We start from the raw sequence: 22,908 nt of genomic DNA, 5'->3' as shown, positions 1-22,908 counted from the left end.
GTTTGCATCTATATCAGTTAATCTGCTACTGTTATAGCCTACAGTAAGGAAAAGCAAAGTACTTATCCAAATTGTAGTTCAAATCAGTCCCGTTAAAGGAAGGTATCTTACGGAGGAGCCTTACTAAAGAAATTGGGCTAGGGCTGTCGATTACCATCTAGGAATATATGATTATCATATCACGTATAGGACTTCTTTGGAAAATAAAAGGAAAAAAAGTGCTGAGATTTTTTTTATTTTTATTATTGCCTGATTGTTGCTATTAGCATGAAACAATATTAGAACTTCTTTTAGATCAAGCTTAACCTAGGCCTGATCAGGCCTGATCTAGGCTTAGATCAGGTGTTTAAACTTGGATATTGCCAATAGTCTCTTATGACAGTGGGGAGCGAGCTAGTCTAGTGTGAGTTCAGAGTTGGTTCCCCGAGGTTCCGGGTCCAAATTCAGCAAATCACTAACGGATTTCTTATTTTCCTAAGTGATAATCCTGCAACCATGCCTAGCCTGAAGTTATGTGAAAATAATTCTGAGCTAGATTCGAGTTAAAAAATAAATATTTAATTTAAGACAGAATTTGATGTACTTTAACAAATTCATTTTGATTCCTGTAAGAACCTTCTACATCATTTTCATCTTCTGCACAGGAGCCTTTTTACTGAGAATGATGAACCTGTTTCTTGGAGAGGAGGTGTTCCGTCATGGAGTCAGTGAATACCTCAAAAAGCATCGCTACGGAAACGCAGAGCAAGATGACCTTTGGGCCTCCCTCACTGAACAGGTGCTTATAACATTATCGCTGATGACTTAAGAAATACACCAATTCTTTGTTAACATGATGAGTCAGCAAGCAATGTCAAAGTTAAGAGAAAAAGTAAATAGCTGAACGGTTAGATAGAAGTTGAGGCCTTAGGATTAGGTTAAGCCTTGTCTTTAATTCCAAACAAAAGACCAAGACCAATAGCCATCAAGAGTAATATTATCAAACCTTCACTTACTGAAATTTATGTAAGTATACCGTCAAAAAAATTTGTTTGAAATTGCAAAATCTATCACTCTTATAAGGTTGTCATGAATTATTAAAAAACACATACCACATACAGACGACTTGTGGATTCACTTGAACAAAAAAAAGTTACTTAACCAACCTGTTCTTTGTAGATAATCTGTGAGTAATCCGGAAGGCAATACACAAAATGAAGTAACTTAATGAATCATTCCTAAGATTCTAATACAAAGGCTTAGGTAGTTTTTAAAGTCAAATTAGATATTTAAATTGAAGGATAGGGAGAAAATGAATTTTAAAAGGCTCTTATAACAAAGCCTTCAAATTTACCAAAAAAAGTATTAGGAGAAAAGGAGTAGAGACGTATAATGAAATATAGGAAATTTCTATTGGATGAAATAAAATTTAGATTAATTAACAGAGAAGTATGGTTCTTAGGAAACTTTCCTTATGGAATGACCATGCGCTTTCAGCTCTAGTATGTTATGTGGGAAATGTACTTTGTGACAATTAGGAAGAACCAGAGCGGCGAGCACTATGGTGTAATTCCTACTCCACAGGGTACAGGGTCTTCCTTAACCGAGAGCGTTGTAGTACATTATAGTGAGGGGAGTGGTATTGGACTTCGCTCTAGACACCACCACTAGTGCTAGACACCACTCAAAGTGTATCATTGAATGTTTCATCTGTACTTTACTTCTCTATAATGAATTTAAAATGTTGGCTAGGCTCACAAGACTCAAGCACTGCCTAAGGAGATGACAGTCAAACAGATCATGGACTCATGGACAGTACAAACTGGCTACCCAGTCCTCTCGGTCAAGAGAGAATATGACTCTGGAAAAGCTATCTTCAATCAGGTAAAGAGCTAAATTATCCTTGCAGATCAACTTATAGGTCAAATTAAGGTATGTTTCCAATCAGTTCAGAATGTGTATTGTTAAAAAAATATACAGAACTTTTACCTTTTTTGGTGTAGTTTTCAACTCTGGCAGTTAGATGATTCTACGAATGATTCTTTCCCGGAAGAGTTAAAAAAGTCGGATACACATTTGCCCCTAAAGTGAAAAGCAAACCTTATTTAAATTACGAAATACCAGACACAAAAGACAGACTAATTGAAAATGGGGGAAGCGGTTACAAAATAACTGTAAACCACCATGTAGCAACCAACACATAGGATACACCAACAGATAATTCAACAAGACAATAATACAAGTCATCATAACAACCCCACATCAATGGTAGCCAAAAACTTATAAAAAAGAAGATAGTAACTAGAGTTTATTAAATATATAATAGAAATTCTTGACTATTACTTTCTCACATACTAAACACAAAATAATAAAAATACACCTTAATTAGTTTGATTTACATTACCATGACACAGGAATAAAACTTCTCAACTACTTACTTCTGAGAATATATATTAAATAAGTACAATAAGGATGACAATGTATATCTATGTTCTCAAGTAAATGCACAGCTAGATACTATATGAACTCAAAAATGAGCGAATAGGATTTTCCTAATTTTTTTTTTATTATTTATTTTAATGAGGTTGTTTGATTTGCTTACTCCATCTGCTTTATTTTTCAGAAACGGTACTTGGCTGTGAAAGGTAAACCTGAAGATGAGAAAGGATGCTGGTGGGTCCCGTTGACATTCTCGACTCCTCAACATCTCGACTTCAACGAGACCAGACCTCGAGATTGGCTAAGTTGTGACAAGGCTGGGTTGTCCCTTGATGTAGGAGCTGCTAAGCAAGACTGGCTCATTGTCAACAATAAGTTCACTGGTAAACATAACCTAGAAACACGACCATATGATAAATTATAAAGTATTAAGCTCGAAAGTTCCTGGTATTCATTTTCAGAGACATCCTTTCTGGTTGCTGATAAGTCTACAGGTGAAGAGGGGACAAGGAACCCTCTGAAATAGTTTATATTTCACTGTTTGTAAATGGTGTTTAAAAAAAACTATTTTCTACATCAATATTTCATGATGAAAATAAATTCTTTCTCTATTTTCTCATATTTTGAAAAAGCTAAACTGAAGTCCTCACATAAACAAGATAAACTCACGATAAAAAGATAAACTGGAACATCTGATCGTAGTCAGTAACAAAGCTACACAAATAATCTATATTCATTCTGCACTCACCCTGCATTCTCATTTAGCTTAAAGCAGGCACCAGAGTCAGTGTTTCCACACGACCAAAAAAATAATCCCGCTTACTGGGTCGAGAAATCCCGTTTTATCCCGCTTTTAAATTGTGAAAAATCCCGTTTTATCCCGTATGATTTTTTTGTACAATACCTAGTATTATACTTGACGTATCATGTTTAAAAAGCATTTTAAATATCACTATTATATTTTGCTACAGTAATTAATCAATTTGAGTTAGTTTTTCTCTAAAATTAAGAAGAAAAAAATAAAAATAGTCGTCACAGCCGAAAATCCCGTTTTATCCCGCATCCCGTTTTAATCCCGCTCAAGGCCTAAAAATCCCGTTTTCGGGATAATAATCCCGCGAATGGAAACACTGACCAAAGTGTGTGTTGCTGTCCAAAATTTTGATTTGAGTTTTTGCATCAGTAATTATTTTGCAGGATTATACAGAGTCAACTATGATGACCAGAACTGGCAGCTGATTTCCGATGCCTTGAATGGTCCTGACTACTCCAAGATAGACACTCTCAATCGGGTCCAGATACTAGCTGATGTGTTGGACCTAGCCTGGAGAGGTGATTTGAGTTATCGTCTGGCTTTCCATCTGCTGCGCTACCTGAAGCAAGAGGCTGAATACCTACCTTGGAAGGCCGGACTTGGGGGACTCAGCAATATAGACCGTCTCCTGCGAAGAACACCAGTCTATGAGCACTTCAGAGTGAGTTTTTTATATTTTAACTTTAAGTACAGATTAAATGTTTTTCATGGTTTCAATGAGCATTTTAAGGTTTTCATAGAAATTCATAAAATTGCCTAATTTGTAGAAAAGAGGCCTACGTAAGACTGGTTAATCACCCTATATAAAGATTTTGAACAACCAATTACAAATGTACAAAATACAAACATAACAGAAAGGGTACCGGATGCAGTGTGGGGACTTCCATTTGAATTAAAGGTTTTAGAATGGTTTCCGAATTTACCTGATCCGGCATGCCTGATCCGATTATACCGGACCGGACGCAGTGTGTGACAAGCCTTATGTTATCTCCAAATCAAGGGTAAACCTTTGTTTATTATTCAAAGATTCATAAGCCATCACCTTTAAAAACCCAAAAGAGAATTCCAAATTTGCAGCACCCTTATATTTCTATCCCTCGATATTGCTAATGGTTTATACTATAGCCCTTAGTAGGCTTAATACTTCTTTTAGAGGTACAAAAATATCAAGAAATGTTTAGCACAGAATTTATTTGAATTGGCAATCCAAATTTGCAAACTTTTGTCCTTCTTCTCTTTATGTGAGTATAATCTCTTACCAGTGTTGGTACAAAATGTCAAGTCTGAATTTTAAAAGACATTGCTAGTCTTATTAACAGTCTAGTCCCTGGCTAGGATCTAAGTTTGAGGAGACTGATTCACAAGATTTAGATGAGTTATCTACACCTAGGTTAGACCATTAGATCTTTATTGAAAAACATTTTAGATTGCATTGCTTTGAAACTGGGTAAGTGCAGGTTAAATTATCCCAAGTACAAGTCATCCAAAGTTTAAATGCCAGATTAGTTTAGAGTTACGTACATCTTTCTCCTTCTCTACATTAGGGATAGGGATTTTGGTAGTTGAACAACTATCTTTGAGCATTCTCCTGACTTTTGATACTTTTAGTCCATGAGATTTACCTATCTATCTCTACATAAGTAGAGTATCCCATTGATTCATGAGGATTTATCCATAAACATTGGTTTCCCAAATACAAGAAAAATGCAATATGCCAGTAAATCTATAGTTAAGAAGTTATTGTCAATAACTTATTTCCTGATAATACCCTAGGATCCGAAAAGCTAAGAAACATGAACAGGTTAAACCTTGGTGTAAACCCTAGTTTATATTACATGAACCGATTACTCCTTAATTGACCAGTGGAAAGACTCATAATAAACTCAATTTGTCACTTCCAGAAATACATGCAGAAACTTCTTAGCCCGATATATGAAAAGTTTAGTCGAATGACTGATACACCAAAGACATTCGAAGGAGTGAAACATCAAAGTCTGGTGTTGTCTTGGGCTTGTAGGTTCAACGTTGGAGACTGCAACTCTCAAGCAAGCCAACTGTTCCTGCAATGGAAGAAATCACAAAACCCCGATGATATCACTTCAAACCCGTAAGTCAGATTGTTTATTCACATTTATGTTATTTTCCATGGTTAATGTAAAGAAACTATTAACAAAATCGAACATGTAATTTTGACAATAGTTCAATCCCTAATGGTACAGGGGTACTGGATGATACGAAGATGACTTGGTAAATGTACAGAATGTACAGTTATTTTGCAAACTACACTGACATGTAGCTTTTTCTTTATAACAAATGGATATAATATTTATAGATAATCATAGCTTGTTTTGTTTACTCTTAAATACCTTATTTTCTCAGGTCTGACAAGCTAAAAATGGTTAACAAGTAAGTTTTTGATACTCACATACCTTTGCATGAGATTTCCCAGTCTTACAATAAAACAATAATGCATTTTATCAGGAGTTATGGCATGACTTTCCTACAATATGGCATGTTTAACTTAAAGTAAATATTATTGAGTAAAACATTCCCCTTCGGCTTCATGTACTACAACGCTCACGATAGAGGAAGACCCTGTGAACTGTGCTATAGGAATTTCCGCACAGTGCTGTTCATAGATGTTTATAGATGTTCATAGATGTTTATAGATGTTCATAGATGTTCATAGATGTTTATAGATGTTCATAGATGTTTATAGATGTTTATAGATGTTCATAGATGTTCATAGATGTTCATAGATGTTCATAGATGTTTATAGATGTTCATAGATGTTTATAGATGTTCATAGATGTTCATAGATGTTTATAGATGTTCATAGATGTTTATAGATGTTCATAGATGCCCTTTTCCACAGCATCCCTAAGGATCTCCGAGGGATAGTCTATTGCCAGGGGGTGAAGGAGGGAGGGGAGGAAGCGTGGACCTTCATGTGGAACCGTTACCGCAACTCCAATGTCGGAACTGAGCAGAGCTTGATCCTAGGAGCTCTAGGATGTACCAGAGAAGTGTGGCTGCTCAACAGGCAAGTCCCAACTCAGCCTTCCCTTTAAGCTTTGCTTTAGATAGGAATAGGCTTTTTTGTGCTCCATTCAAAATAAACTAAGATCGATGGTGGCTACCTCTATGTTTTCAATGACCATGGTAGTGAACTGAGATAGAGTACCAAATTTATTGTTTGTACAGTATTAGAGTGAAAATTGTCCCTGGCCTTTCACTTCGTAGATACTGTATTTGTAGTATATTATTATGTGTTTAATATTTTTTGGGAAGGAGAAACATGTTACAAACATAAAAAAAATAAAAAAAAGTTGTGCAAAGTGCTTTTCTTGAAAACGTACGTTTTTAAATTTTCACTCATTAGTGCATGACAAGTTATCATATTTTCTTAGAGACTGTGTTCTACAGTTAAAGGTTACTGTAAAGATATTTTATACAAAATATAAGATATTGAGGTCTAACAAATATGTAAGCTATGGTTTTGTGGTTTTAATACATATTTACTTTTGAAAACCTTGTGACAGTAACCATTTTGATTTTTAGATACTTAGAATGGTCCATTGATGAGAAATCCGGAATCCGTAGACAAGACAGCACTACAGTGTTTGCAAGTGTAGCTCGAACCGACGTTGGATACTTCTTGGCCAACAAGTTCCTCCGCAGAAACATCAACAAAATATACAATTAGTAAGAGACCAAAACATTCCATTTAAATAGCTAGTAGAAAAAAAGTATGGTTACAAATTGTGTTCAAGCAATTATCATTTATGTGATTATATATGCTCATGTCCAATTCTTAATCCCTTGATTGGAATGGCTTTAAAATAAACTTTAACACGTTCACTACCGAACGTCGCATATATGCGACGCCGCGATCATTGCCAGAGACCGAGGTGTACAATTTAATCTTACACATAGACTGCCCATGTAGCACAAATGGTTGGGCCAACGTTGGTAAATTGTGGAGCCACACAGTTGGCCAATGGTAGAAATGTCACCTCTTTAAACTGTTTTCCAGCCAACCATTGTCCAACCGTTTTATTTCACACAAAATAATAAAGATTTAGTATGAAAAGCATAATTATTAGTTGAGTAAATTGATTAAATAGTTCATAAAAACAAATTTTGAAAAAAAAACTAGAACAAAATTTTTTTGGCCCAGACGGGTCTCGAATCCGGGTCCTTCGACTTATGAGCCTCTTACTTTACCACTGAGCTATCTGTGATTGCTGATATAGAGAGTTTTCAAGTGGTGAAAGAGTAGCTGACAGTTGCAATGGTCGCAATACTTCAAACATTTTTGATACTACACAGTATAATATGATTCTGTTAATCTGTTAAGGCATCATAAGTAGTTTTTTTTTTTTTTGGAGTTAGAGAGGATACTGGTATTTGAATGATTAATTAATTACCGTTAGATTGTTAATGCTATTATAATTGCCTGTTATATGATTAATTACTCTTTCCCCTTAAATTGTTGCAAATAAGTTAAAGAATATTAATTTAAAAAATATTTGCATTATTAAAATTATTAAAATTCATTGTTGTAGCGCCGGAACTGTAATATATAAAATATCTGGTTTTACAATACCTTTATCAGTTCCAAAAACTTTTGGAAACTTTTGGAACTGATAAAGGTATTGTAAAACCAGATATTTTATTATAATTATGTTGTGAAAGCTAGACCCAGAGAATGAAAGTCGTGTAAACTCAACTATGGACCATTGTTGGTCCAACAAAAGTATCTTTTGTTGGTCCAACGGAGTGAAAAACGGTTGGACAACGGTTGGCTTGATGTATGATACCCAGCAATGCATATTAATGTATTTCATTAACAATGAACCAATGTTGGTCCACAGTTGTAAATATTGGTTGGCCCAACTACGAGATATACAGTTGGACAACGGTTGGTTGGTTGTGGAAGCTCCAACCAACCATCGACCAACTGTCCCACAGTTGGCCAACGTTGGCCCAACCATCTGTGCTACATGGGTGGCTGTCAGTTGGTTAACAGTACACGCAGACCACGGGTGAAAACCTGTTAAACAGTGATCATTTACTTTGTAATACTCTGCAATCTTGTTTGTAAATACATTCTTGTTTGTTTATATATTTTTGATAACCTTTTGTAATGTTGCATATTTGAGACAACCGGTTTATAGTGAAGACAATACAGTAGTGAAAATTATTATATTTTTCTTGAAATAGCCCAAGCGCCGCATATATGCGACAGTTCATTTTTGTTTATGTTTTTAGGTAAAAGTAAGTAAAAAATCAGATTTTTCAAGAACAAATAAAAAATAAAAATTTAACAAATATCAATTGAAAAAATATAAAAGCTACATAGGATAATGCAGCATACATACAGTGATGCTGCAAAGTAAAGAACAGTTCTCCCAACTATCATATGACGTCACCAATCATCATATCCACAGACCAAGAGACTCAGTTGTGCGACAAACATCCCTGTAGACACTACAGAGAATTCAGTGCCTTCAAATAGTCGACCGTTAGGCCGAGAAAGATATAAGCGTTTTGATAACATTGGAACACCGACGCAAATATGTGACTTCAGTCTATTTTAATGTGACTCAGTCTGTGGGTATAAACCAGCCATCGCATATGTGCGTCGGTCCATATGAATGACAAATTTTGTACTATTGCTATAGCAAACGTGTTAATTGATAAAAATATTTTAGAATGATAGTGTCTAATTTGTTGTCACAGGTACTTAAACATTTTATAAATTATTATGATATTAGTTTAGTCAATTGTTTATGTCATTTGGCATTACAATAATGCAATAGTCATGGCCATAAGCAATAATATAATTGTGTATTTACAACGTCTTGCTTGTCCCCTAATATTACAGAAACCAGCTTCTGCAGTTTGTTGAAAAATAATAAACAAACCAAAATTCAGATTAGTCTAAGATCAAATGTAAAAACATGAAAAATTAAATTTTCTGGCCAATGAAAATTAAGTGACCAATGAAAATTTTCAGCTTTGGACCAAAGGCTACAAGACTTGGTCGTTACATTGGAGTCATTGCGGACCAAATGATCGATGAAGAAGATCTTAATGAGGTTAGTTATCCCAAACATTTTACTGTCTCTTACTTTTAAAGTATAAAACCCTTGAGAGTCTCAATTTAATTTGATTAATCATTATTCTATTTTAACTTGTAAAGGATGCATTAAACACTTCATTCATGTGGTGTAACATTTTTTTAACACTTTTATATATATAATGCCTGTGACACTTTTATTCTTGAAGAGTGCAGGCTTGCAGTAAAAAAATATTGGTTAATTTAATAGAATGTTCAATTTACTCAAATAATTTAAGCTTAGAAATATGTGCTATCTTGCACTTAAGACTCAGCATGGGTGATAAATTTTGAAATGTATTTGGAGGAATTTGGATGGATTACTTTCAAAACTTCAGCATTGGATGTGATAATTTAGTGAACTAATGTGAATATCTGACTGTTTGGATTCAAAGACTCATTAACTCTTTATTAAGTGTTAAATAGTGTTCTTCTTGCTACTAAAAACTTGTCCAGCATGGATCAGCAATGTTCACTGATTAAAACACTTAACACTTGTTAATATATGCTGCTAATTAATCGGGTAAAACCATTTAGTTGGAAAACTGGTAAAAACCACCAAATTCAGCAGTCTATCAACTTAAAAGGTTGACACTAACAACTCCTAGCACTAACAACTCCTTGCACTACCAACCCCTCGCAATACTAATTCATTACACTACAAATTCCTTGCACTTCCAACCCCTTGCACTAAAAACCCAATAAACTACCATGCCTTACACTGCCAACCCCTTGCTCTACCGACCACTTGTACTAATAACAACTTGCACTACCAACCCCTTTTTCTACCACTACCTTGCTCCTCTAACCCCTTGCACTACCAACCACTTGCACTACTAACAACTTGCACTACCAACCACTTGACCTACTAAACCCATTTGCACTACTAACCCCTTTTGCACAACAGACCCCTTGCTTCTCCAATCCTTTGCACTATCAACCGCTTTCACTACCAACTCCTCGCACTACCGACCACTTGCACTACCAACCCCTTGCACTTCCAACCCCTTACCAATCAATTGCACTACCAACCCCTTTTTCTACCGATATCTTCTACTATAGATTCCTTGCTCATCCGACCCCTTGCACTACCAACCACTTGCACTACTCACCCCTTGCACTACCAACCCCTTGCTCCTCCGACACCTTGCTCCTCCAACCCTTTGCACTACCAACCCCTTGCACTTCCAACCCCTTTCTCCAAAAAAACCTTACACTACCAACCCCTTTTCTACCTCTACCTTGCACTACAGACCCCTTGCTCCTCCGACACCTTGCTCCTCCAACCCTTTGCACTACCAACCACTTGCACTACTAACCCCTTGCACTACCAACCCCTTGCACTTCCAACCCCTTTCTCGAAAAAACCATTACACTACCAACCCCTTGCACTACCCACCCCTTACACTTCCACCCTATGGCGCTGATTAATTTATCTCTCTCATTTGCAGCTTAAGGCTTTGACAGAGACTCACCAGGCTCTGCTAGAACAGTCAAGACTCTCCATTAGACAAAGTCTAGAGTCTGTGGTTGTCAACGTTGCTTGGATGAAGGACTACTATCAGACCATCAGCCAGACCCTCACTGTCTGAAAATCTCTCTGTTTCTTTACACTAGTCAAGTTGTTCAATTAAAAAATATATTTTTTATGTCATTACCTGTTTTTTTTCACTTTTCCATGTATAAATAATATAACAAAAAATAATATAGACCTACATCTCAGAACTTATCCAAAAGCAAAATGGGTTTGGTTATAAGTTGTGGTTTATTTCCCTCACCAACTTTATGATGTCTCATCAGCTTATGTTTTATTTTGGTTTAGTCTGGATTGGCCTGTAGTGTGAGAAGTGTAACATCGCACTGGTGTTTGATTTGATCTAGTTCGCTTGACAGCGACTAGAGCTTGTTGAAGTAGGCCTACTCAAGTTCTTTAAGTATTATGACTTAAAACCTCGATGCTAATGAAACCTAGCGGGTTTTTTGACCGAGCTAAGATCTGATGATTGGCTTAACTGAGTATATTATCAGTTTCAGACTGACAATACTACTTCGTTAATTACGATATTATTATTCTAATTATTTATTTTAAGACAAACTGGCTGAAACTCCAAAGAGACAATACTGAAGCAACTCCTAGCTGTGGTGGGAGGAAGTGTCAGCCGTATATTGCAACTGGCAATATAAATGGTCAAGTTTCAACAACTGACCATTTCAGTGAAAATTGTAATAAAAATATTCTGATCCTATTCCCTGGTATAAGGTGAAATATTGAAACTAACCAATTCTGTTAAACCAGCCGAGCAACAAAATGAACTACATCTGTGTGAGTTGCAAATATTTATTAAGTATATGTCAGTTTGATGATACTGTTTGTTCAAATGTATACTAGTCATAATAATTGCTATCTAAAAATGGTTATAAAACAAACAAGCGTGACTATTTACTCGAAGAATAATACTTTTAAATCCCACAGCACACATCACAGCGTTGTTTAGATGGGAGGACGGGTCTAGAATTTTTGAGATTAAAAAAAATCTTGTTAGTTGAGATTGACTTTGCTTCCAGAATTTTTCGAGACGAGTTTATAAAAAAAACTAGACGCCTTCGCAAAGGAAACGCGACATCAATGCGCTACTGTATTGCGTGTATTGCAGGCGCTTTCTGAAGGCGTTTTTAAACTGAGTACATCTCAAAAATCGGTTCACCATCTGGCAATTCGTTTATCCATCATGACCTTGGTTTCGTCTATACCTGATATAATATGTTTTACTGTATATGATATCATTATCACTGAGGTCAGTAGGACACCGTACAAGCTAATACAATTTTTTTTTATACTGTAGACTGTTTTTCATGTGATGCAGTTAGTTGTGGCGTGCATGTTACAGTTTTGTATTAAATATGTCTTATTCTTTTTCTTATTTAATATTTTCTCTGCAAGCTTTTGCTATTTTGTACACTCTTTTTTGTCAACCTTTGTAATAAATAATTGGTTATTGTGCTTAAGTTGCTGTTTTAATAGTTATTTATTGTTATTTATGACAATTGTTCATAAATCTCAGGTTCAACCTTTGTTCAACCATGTTGTTCAACCATTGTCAAACTGCGCAAACGATGATTCCCGTTAGTAATGAGATCTATAATCTCGTCTCGAATTATGTTGAGAAAAAAGAGTATCGTCTCGAACTTAAAATCCAGCATCGTCCATCACAAATTTTATAAAAGATCTGAGATAAATTGATGGAATCAAATAACTCAATTTTGTGACTTATTAATACAACGTTTGAAAACACTACGTTTCCCCCAAAATATACTCTTTGGCAGTAGTTTCCAAGATTCAAGATTTTTATTTCCAACATTTTTTTTTTAATGCGATGTTACAATTACAATTTATTATACAGTATATTGATAATATAGCATATACGTGCGATTTATGAACCTAACAAGTACATTAAAATAGTCTGCTATAGGAGAACAAAATACAATATATAAAAACAAATAAGAACAGATTTTAGATAGGTATCTCATAAAAAAAATGGTGCCGACGTACCATCACGCTTGAAGACAGTATAGTGCTGCGACTGCCCAATTAAGATTATTGATCATGGAATTAAGACTATTATTACAAGTTTGGAGAAAACAATTTTGACTGCTTTGTAATACACATAAATGTTAAGGAAAGAAAAGTAAAAAACCTACGATAAGCTTCATTATTATCTTTTAGGTACAACTCGATTTAGCAATGGGGTTTAGTGTTTACGGCCGTAAAATAAGCAAAAGGTCCAATATAACAAAGCAACAGCATTACTATTTGATATTGAGAATAGTTGTAACAAAGAAAACTATTGTTTGAACATACTCAAGGGTTCAACTTTGAAGGAAATCGTGGACCAGCTCTGTTAGACCTTAAGGGTCTTCTTCCTTTGGTTAACATTGACCTCTGAGTAACCTTCACCTTTCTTCCTGGTGTCCTCTCAATTTATTGTACAAAATTGTAGTTCTTTGTTTTTGTCTGCCTACTAATAGTTTTTTGGCTTGACACTCAGTATTATTTATACAAACAATAATGTTGCTGATGTACCCTAACTGTAAAATAGACATTCACTGTATGAATAGGATAGTTTTGGTGCCAAAATAAAGGGGTTTAAAATGTATGTATTTAAAAAAAGTTCAACGTGCATTATTAGTCCATATTAGTTAATTGTGGTTTTGGTGGTTTCGCATAATAGGGGATAAAATTAATTACCATCAAGACGTGGATCCGGGACCTATTTACTTTTTCGTTTTGATGTTTCCATAGGCCAAAAACACCATCCGCTGAAATTCATATATAATCTATATCTATATCTATATATTGCCTGGTTGGATTTTCACTTGGATTTTTTTTCTGTTTAAATAACATTAGGTTTAACGAGTAAGGATTGCCACAACATATCGATGGCCACAAGAGAGGGTTACAAAAGTGTTTTGGTAAAATGTTAATAGCTTATTTATAGAATAAATAAATTTGTCAATTGTGATCAAAATATCCATAAACAAGCCAAAACTAATTATTCTACTTACTCTCCATAACTACTACTTTCTACACTAATTATTCTCCATAAGAATAACATGGCAATTTTTAAGTTACAATTTTTTAAACTCTATCCACAACCAATACTACGAAAACACTTCAAAGTAATACATTATTAATTGTTTAAGCCCTACAAAATAGTTTAGAGAGAAATCGGGATGTTCTATGTTTTGAGAATAAATAATGGAAAACCCCTTTTTATCCCTTAAAATCCTGTTTCCATGATCCAAACATTCTTTTTGAACGCGTTCGAAGAAAGGTAGGTTTCTACTTTTGTAAAGAATTTATCGAAATTGTATGGATTTACTCAAGCTATTTGTGCTAATAGACACATATAATTAATGAATTTAAATGTATGGTGTTTTTGGCCTCTGGGGACATCAGGACGAAAAAGTAAATCGGTCCCGGGTCCAGGTCTTACCATGAGTCTTACGGTAATATCCCTTCATTTTAAATTTACTGAGAATCAGGAGTATATTATTTTTTAAATGCGGAAGGGAACTGTTAACTGCTCCCGATTTTTAAGCAAATTGAAACCCGATTCAGATGAATGTAATTCTGGGTAAAACAAGAATTTGTACGTGTGGGATGTGCTTACATCGAACAAACAAAAACACACAAAATTCCAAGTCAAATTGTGGGTATCTTCGAGGCGAATTAACAAAGTGTGTATGGTAAAGAAAAAAATAATATCCGCTGGTTTATTAAAATAATTAGTCTATTAAGTTGTTTTTAATATTCACCAGTGGAAATTTCATCCCACTGTATGTATAAGTTAAAGTAGGCCTACTAGATAAATTCTTACTCATTACTTTACGTTTTTGGCGCTATTACAGATCAAATACATTTTTAAGGATTGCAATCCTAAACGCAAAATAATTACTTTGAAAGAGGTTAACCCACAAGTGAAGTATTTTAGTGACCTGAACGTCGATCCTCGTGACAAGAACGGTCAGAGGGCCCCAGCTGGTTGAGAATGCACTGGCATGAGAATGGTCAGAGGGCCCCAGCTGGTTGAGAATGCACTGGCATGAGAATGGTCAGAGGGTCCCAGCTGGTTGAGAATGCACTGGCATGAGAATTGTCAGAGGGCCCCAGCTGGTTGAGAATGCACTGGCATGAGAATGGTCAGAGGGTCCCAGCTGGTTGAGAATGCACTGGCATGAGAATGGTCAGAGGGCCCCAGCTGGTTGAGAATGCACTGGCATGAGAATGGTCAGAGGGTCCCAGCTGGTTGAGAATGCACTGGCATGAGAATGGTCAGAGGGTCCCAGCTGGTTGAGAATGCACTGGCATGAGAATTGTCAGAGGGCCCCAGCTGGTTGAGAATGCACTGGCATGAGAATGGTCAGAGGGTCCCAGCTGGTTGAGAATGCACTGGCATGAGAATGGTCAGAGGGCCCCAGCTGGTTGAGAATGCACTGGCATGAGAATTGTCAGAGGGCCCCAGCTGGTTGAGAATGCACTGGCATGAGAATGGTCAGAGGGTCCCAGCTGGTTGAGAATGCACTGGCATGAGAATGGTCAGAGGGCCCCAGCTGGTTGAGAATGCACTGGCATGAGAATTGTCAGAGGGCCCCAGCTGGTTGAGAATGCACTGGCATGAGAATTGTCAGAGGGCCCCAGCTGGTTGAGAATGCACTGGCATGAGAATGGTCAGAGGGTCCCAGCTGGTTGAGAATGCACTGGCATGAGAATGGTCAGAGGGCCCCAGCTGGTTGAGAATGCACTGGCATGAGAATTGTCAGAGGGCCCCAGCTGGTTGAGAATGCACTGGCATGAGAATGGTCAGAGGGTCCCAGCTGGTTGAGAATGCACTGGCATGAGAATTGTCAGAGGGCCCCAGCTGGTTGAGAATGCACTGGCATGAGAATGGTCAGAGGGTCCCAGCGCTAATAGTAGACCGGGGACTCTCTGTCCGCCTTCGTTCCAATATTTTACTATGTGTTTTTGTGTGGATTATCCAGGACCCTCATTCCTACAGCCGAAGAGGAGTCATCTGCTGAAGAAGCTTTGCATTTACTAGAGAATTACACACGCCTGACGCACTCGTATCAGACCAATCTTTAAATATGACCTCGGGATCCAACCTTTAGTTACACGGTTATGTCACTCTTACCCCATAACGCAATGCAAGGCTATAGTTTGAAAGATTTACCTCTAAAATAATGTTTACAACTACTGATTACATACAAATTACTGTAGAAAAGTCGGAGAGCGTACTTGAAAATTATGTTGAGCTCACTTTTGCAGATTTGACTTGACAACCACGTCAAGCACATCAATAATGTTGTAGGCAGTCATACAATCATCATATTTTATGTTCATTTCATTTTTGCAGGTTTATTTTATTTTAGTTTTGATCACACTGTTGTGGTCATATTAATCAGACACGATTTTGACAGTAGAACGCTTTGATCATGTAAATGATGTCATAGTACACCATGATCAATTGTGATCTTAGAATGTATTGACAATATGCACTTTTTATCATGAAACATATACAGGGTGTTCAAAAAAGGTAGGGTCATATCTTACCTAGTGATTTCTTGGGTCAAAATAAATCAAAAATCATGAATAAAATTTTCTCCAAAATCGCTTCGCTAAACAGATATCTGCCATATTGTATTTTTACATAAACATTTTTATCTTATAATATTTTCAACAGATCGTTATGAAACTTGCTATGTATGTTAAGGTAGAAGAGACCCGTGTTAGAAAAAAAAGTTCATCTCGATTCAACTTAAAATTTCAAAATGGACATTAAACATTTTGTAAACTTAAATCACTCGAAAATGGCTGGTTTTATGAAAAAAATGTCAAGAACCCTTTTGTTTATCATTTTTAACTACGGTACCAAGTTCAAAAAGATCGAATAAGAAATAGCAGAAATATTACGATTTTTTTTAATGGGCAAACCTGACCTGCCTTATGTTCTACACGTTTTTGAAAAAAATGTTATTCTTGATTTTCTATTTATTTTTTACCCAAGGAATCACTAGGTAAAATATGTTCCCACCTTTTTTGAACACCCTGTATATCGTACAACAATCATCACGTCGATCATACACTTATGATAGTAAAAAACACATTCTATATATGAATATATAGAACATATTTATCGTAGATTTCTGAATTTACAGAACAACTGGATCATACATTTATGGTCATACAACATATTGATCATACGGTGGCTTAGCATGATATATTATTCTTAAAACGCTATAAAATAATATTGATCACACAATTAGTGCCACACATTGGTTAAAGTCTTGCAATATATTTACTTCCAGCTTCTCTCCAATGCCTGTCCAGTCGAGAATGTGTTTGTGTTGACCTTGAGTTGGACAATTTAGGCTAGTGTTATATTACGTAGGATACGTAATTGGGAAAGAGATTGGGTATACCACCGACATACTTCTATGTAACTTCTTTCTTTGAAACTTCTTTGCATGTATAGTCGACGGGAAAAATCTACGTGGATTCATTCCTCACTGAATCCATCAGAAGTCACTGTACAGGCTGAGTTTCTACTCAGCCTCCTCCTAGTTATAGTCCTAGCAGCTCGTCCTCGTAGTCTTAACAGCCCCAGTATTTTTCAGCCCATTGAAACTTGACTAACAACGTCGCGGTTAAGGTACCTGCCTCCAGGAAGGAGCGGTCAACTGTGGACGCCATTGAAGAGAGGAGGCGAACCCTGATGAGTGCTGAGGTGTTTAATCGTTATTCTAGTCGAGTAGTGTTCGTCCCACTTGAATAGCGAAACACTAACTGCGAGGTGGTGCGTTATGCTGGAAACTTTGTAGAACAGCTTCGTTCCAGCATACCTCATAGAGGATTACCTCCCACCTCTTCTCCTCACTCCGCAACAATGTGAACAACCTGAGTAGACGAGCTCCACCGCTCCGCCCCTCTAGGTTCCATACTCGGTCCCGACATCTGTAACGTTGTCATCTCCTAAAGGTATAACATGTCTGATGAAACTGTTTTGGTTGGGTACACCAATAATGACGTGGATCTACTCCAACAACACTCAACTTTAAGCTGACCCAGCTAACACAGAACCGAGTCATCCGTACCTTAACGCATGGATGACCGATCACTGTCTCTTACTTATAGATTTTCATTTTGACCAAGAAGCGATTGATACTATCGTTTTGTTGCAAGTTTACTGTCCAAACCGTTCAATCCGTGCATTTCAAAGTACACGGGGTGGACCTAATGTGGAATGTTAATTGGTTTTATTGTAACTTTTTTGTACCACGAGGTAATGGTGGACAGTACTATAAACTGAGATGACGGGAGCAGACCTTCAGTAAGGAAGACAAGGTGGCCAAAGGTTCTATAGTCTATTTGATGGAACCTGTCTCCTGAACCTCCGTCTAGTCGTAGATGGAGGTTCAGCCGGGCTCCTCAGTCCACCCTTCTGCGGTCTTCTCCTGTATGATGTGGATCTGTGGTCATACGCACTCAACAATGAGTGTTCCAGTGTCACATTTGCGAAATGAAGTGTCCGAAACAGCTGTTCTGGTAGTTTCCAGAGTTATCCTTGTGAAGTTCGAGGCGGCAGACCGACCTACCAGCGGCGTTGGGAGGACCTGGAAAAATCAGAAAACACCCGCACTTTCCACAGCAGAAGCCTCAGGGGCACTGGATGATAAATCAAGTTAAGTCCTTGGGTGGATATTTACTTCATGTTCCTGGCGGGTCATGGCTACTTCCAGTATTACTTGTTCAGGATGGGCAAGGTTGGGTCACCGCATCTTCTGCCCGGGCGCTCCCGACGACCCGGAACATAGAACTACATTCTTCCGCTATCTACGCTCCCCGAGATAGAGGCTCAATATCAAGAAGGATCGCAGTTGGTGGACACTGACAATGACAAAGGGTGAGGACCCATGAACCTTTTGTTCATAGATTTTCCAGGATATTCTTTGTAGGGCTAATATTAATTGTATGCCAACACAGAGAAGTAAGGTACAGAGGAAACATTCAATGGTACATTTAAGTGGTGGCTAGGGCAAAGTCCAACACCACCCCCCTCACTATGCACTACAACACTACTAACTACTATGTACTACACTATGTACCCTTATGTACTACAACATTACGGTGGAGGAAGACCCCGTGCGATAAGAATTTCCGCACAGTGCTCGCCTTTCGGGCTCTTCTTTGCTCGTCAAAAGTACTGTTATTTTAATATTTATTGTTTCTTTTGCTGTAATTAAAATTTCAAACGGGTTTTAATTCTAAAGCTTGTTTTTGTATAATGGTGTGCAGTAACCTTAATTTTTATCTGCAATTTGTCATTAGTAGGTTTTTTTTTTTCATTGATATAGAATACAGTTGGCCCAACTTTAAATTGCATTATATTATTAAACAAAACTCTATTAAATCTATGATGGTAAAAATTAGTCAATTTAAGTAAAATAAACTTGTCTTTTTAATCCTAACCAAAAATACCTTGGGTGAGTCATCACGTTTAATTGAGTTCTGCAGGTTTAGTATTTGAACTATTCTTCGCAAGTTCCAGCTGTTGTAGGCCTACTGTCTGAGCCCAAACACAGATACACCGACAATCCTAGGCAACAAAGAGCCAGCCCAATCCTGAGCCAGTTAACCCCCTGGTACGAGGGGGAGGGGGACCACAGCTCAACAGCTGATAGATCGTTTCAGTTGCAGTTCAGAGTGCTGTGGGACGCCGCCATGGAATCATCTTCCGATGTCAGGGCGTTCACGCTCGTTTTTGCCGCGCTTCTCTTTACAGGTAAAACATTTTTTATCAATTGTTTTGTTTTACTTTTCTTATTTAAAGTGCTTGTAATTTGTAAAAAAATCTAGTAGTGTACATGTTTTAATTTATAGGTAAACTTTGTTATTTTTTTATTTTTAAATTAAAAAATAATATTATAGGGGGGGTCTCTGGTTTTAACTTCTTTCAGTCTGAAGTTAACTAACTTTTCTAGATATTCTTTTTTTTATTACGTATATTTTTTCAATTTGTAAAAACATTTCAAAACTAGCACAAATTGTATTTTTATTTATTTGTTGTTTATAGTAATTACTTGTTAATCCATCATTTGTGGTTTTACCTTTATTATGTAAAATGTTATGATTTTTAAGAATATTTTCAATGTTTGTGTGGGGGGTTTCATGGGGTAAAAACGATTTTTAGCCATTTTTGACCCTCAAAAAACAGAATTTCCCAATTTCACTTTAGACGTTTTTAAAGAGCTTTAAAAAAAAACAATTTAGTATATAAAGTGTTTTTGTACGGTTATTGGTAACGGAGAAAATTCAAAAATTGTAAATTTAAAATTCCCATGTTTTTGAGTGGAGCGAATCGAAGCTATACTACACTCCTGCTTTTGTTTTACAAATACTCCTCCTGAACGGCTGAAGCGATCTGCAAAAAAATTAGCACAATCATAGTAACCAACCATGGGAAGGAATACATCTGAAATGGTACAAATCGGACAACAGGGCTTTTCTCTACGTTAATTTAAACTTTTGACATGTGCCTTATGGGTTAATTGGTTGCCATTAAATTATTTGCGAGATAACAAAAAAGGTAAACAAGAGTTGCAACATATGATAGTCAACGAATCATCTAAATAGTACATCACAAATACCGTATAGATAAAAAGGGAAGAACAATCGGATTAATATCATTGAGCACAATTTACCACAAAATGAGTAACCAATAATTATGCTCTCCGGAATAATGCTGATGCACCATTGACTTTAATCCAACTAGCCATTCCATTTACATGAACCAAATATAGGCCTACAATTGAGTTTGGATAGTGCAAGTAGACTTTCCATTTACGTGAACTAGACGTGCCATTAATGCAGACTTTGAATAGGTACTGCAATTAGGAATTCCATTAATATGAACTAGATTTATAAATTGACTTTGAATACTGCGAATAGACATTCCATTGACGTGAACCAAATATACCATTGACATTGGCTACTGCAAGTATTTCATCTCATTTACGAGCAACAGATGTAGCATTGACTTTAGAGAAGTATTGGATTAATATGCTAGCTCAATAATGCAAGCAGACAACTGCATTGTAGACCTAGTTCTTATGGAGAATACTGTAAAATGTTGTAGTTTGCTTGTTTATGGATATATTTTGACCAAACTTGTCAAATTTATTTATTTTATACTAAGCTATTAATATTTTACTAAAAACACACTTTATTAGCTTCCTTGTAGCACTAAACCTAGGTACTCGTTAAGCCTAATATTAATTAAATAGATTCGATTGAAAATAAATTCAGACAAATGGAAATTCGCTTAGTCGGCAGGTTTGCTGTGGCGGGGTATTAAATCTGCCATTTTTAAAATTTGTATTTTGACTTAAAAATTTGTATTTTCTTTGTTTCTTTGTTTAAAATTTATATTAAGAGGGAAAAGAACATCTACTAAAAACTAGTTTTCGTTCAGAAGTGAATACAATATTTTTGGCATGGGTTGTTTTTGTTTATTATGGTCGATGTAGTTTTTTTATTAGTGAAAATATTTTATATCCCTGATGTATTTTTATTCATTGATCATCCTCAAGATGACTTAGTCAAAATCATTTCCTTCATACGTTTTCTGTGTAATAAATAAAAATGCACATAGTGTTATTTACCTGCTGAGATTCAGTAAAGTTAGTATATAGAAGATGAATTGTAATTTGCGATGACGACCGTACACACAATTGATATATGTACACTTTCATTGGAAACAATTTCATTTGTAAACTAGTTTATATTTATTTTCACAACTTTGAATTATTATTTAGTTAGGAGTTTTGTTAAATTAAATGGTACCTATCTTAGGAATAATTTAATTAAGAAAACAAATTTGAAAAACTTGTTATATCCTGAGAAACCTATAGGACTAAGGTTTTTGTTATTAATTGCAAAGAATTTCCTATAATCTTTACAAATCAATAGCATTTTTGTTTTTGTTTTTTATGGTCTGCAAGGTTATTTAGTTATTTTAATTTAATAATTCTTGTGAGTAACATAAAAAGTCGTGTTTGTAAATAATTTTCACTATTTTCGAATTATTCATTTGCGGTTTTACAGCAGTTGGAATAACATAATAAGTTATCAAAAGTGGTGTTTATATTAACTTTAACATGATTGAAAAAAATGAACTAGTACAAATTTAACTATGCTTTAAATTACATATCTCTTTAATAATTGCAAAGTTATTAAATTAATAAATATAATTTTCTGCATAATTGCATGAAGCTTTGTACTCGTAGACAATGTAATAACATTCCAAAATGTTTCAACGATAAATGAAATGCGACGTAGATTTGCAATTGGTGAAAAATCTACCAGTTTAAACATTATTGAGCTGTAAAAAATATAAACGGAAAGTGTTTGTAAATAGAGTGATGGAAATAACCCTTGAAATGCGAACTATTAGCCTAAATCAGCGCCTGTGGGGGTACCAGATGTGAGACGCAAAGCCAAAAATACCGTTGAGAACAAATAAACAAACAACTTCTGGAACATAATAAAAGGTAACATGTTCCATATGGCCTTGACCTGTTTTGTGTCATAGTGCAATTACGATTGTGGATTTTCCTTTCCAAACGTGAGGCTTTCGATTATTAGCATGTTCTGTTGTTATTGAAAGTTTGAAAATTGCCTTCTGCATTTGCTGAATATGTTAACACCGTTATGCAAGTTAGGATGAGTTGATGTTACACACACGAACTTGATCCCAATAACTCTGAATGGTTTTAGTGATCGCCTTGTAGTCAGAAGGTCGCCGGTTCGATCCTGAGTAATGTCTAGCTTTTTTATGGTTCGTAACTGAACCTAACTGCCATTGATCATTGGGTTTGTAACAGATGGTCCAGGCTAATGAAACAGCTGGTCTTAGCTGGTAACAAAACTACGAGGCCTCTTCAGGCCAATGAAACAGCTGGTCTTAGCTGGTAACAAAACTACGAGGCTTCTTCA

General features: G+C 36.1%; 2 protein-coding genes across 4 annotated transcripts in view; both read left to right on the top strand.

Moving 5' to 3' along the window:
• The window catches only part of LOC128997999 (aminopeptidase N-like), a 33,948-nt gene extending 22,935 nt beyond the window's left edge, over nt 1–11,013 (top strand). For 2 of the 3 annotated variants that reach the window (XM_054423902.1, XM_054423900.1), the window contains exons 10-19: nt 645–778; nt 1,732–1,863; nt 2,603–2,801; nt 3,616–3,893; nt 5,134–5,339; nt 5,612–5,638; nt 6,108–6,275; nt 6,794–6,937; nt 9,255–9,336; nt 10,808–11,013. In XM_054423902.1, the coding sequence (XP_054279877.1) occupies nt 645–778; nt 1,732–1,863; nt 2,603–2,801; nt 3,616–3,893; nt 5,134–5,339; nt 5,612–5,638; nt 6,108–6,275; nt 6,794–6,937; nt 9,255–9,336; nt 10,808–10,948 (1,511 nt within the window). In that variant the 3' untranslated portion in view covers nt 10,949–11,013. The remainder of the gene's footprint in view (nt 1–644; nt 779–1,731; nt 1,864–2,602; nt 2,802–3,615; nt 3,894–5,133; nt 5,340–5,611; nt 5,639–6,107; nt 6,276–6,793; nt 6,938–9,254; nt 9,337–10,807) is intronic. The other variant, XM_054423901.1, reaches the window with a different exon arrangement.
• Nucleotides 11,014–19,598: 8,585 nt separating this feature from the next.
• Nucleotides 19,599–22,908, top strand: part of LOC128998144 (carbonic anhydrase 2-like) — a 77,280-nt gene continuing 73,970 nt past the window's right edge. The window contains exon 1 of the mRNA XM_054424147.1: nt 19,599–19,696. Within this exon, the coding sequence (XP_054280122.1) occupies nt 19,636–19,696 (61 nt within the window). The 5' untranslated portion in view covers nt 19,599–19,635. The remainder of the gene's footprint in view (nt 19,697–22,908) is intronic.

The sequence above is a fragment of the Macrosteles quadrilineatus genome, unplaced genomic scaffold (genome assembly GCF_028750875.1).
Source record: "Macrosteles quadrilineatus isolate MER2022 unplaced genomic scaffold, UCM_ALF_1.0 Scaffold_7__1_contigs__length_78375512, whole genome shotgun sequence".
Lineage (NCBI taxonomy): Eukaryota > Metazoa > Arthropoda > Insecta > Hemiptera > Cicadellidae > Macrosteles > Macrosteles quadrilineatus.
This window is presented reverse-complemented; position numbering and strand designations above follow the sequence as displayed.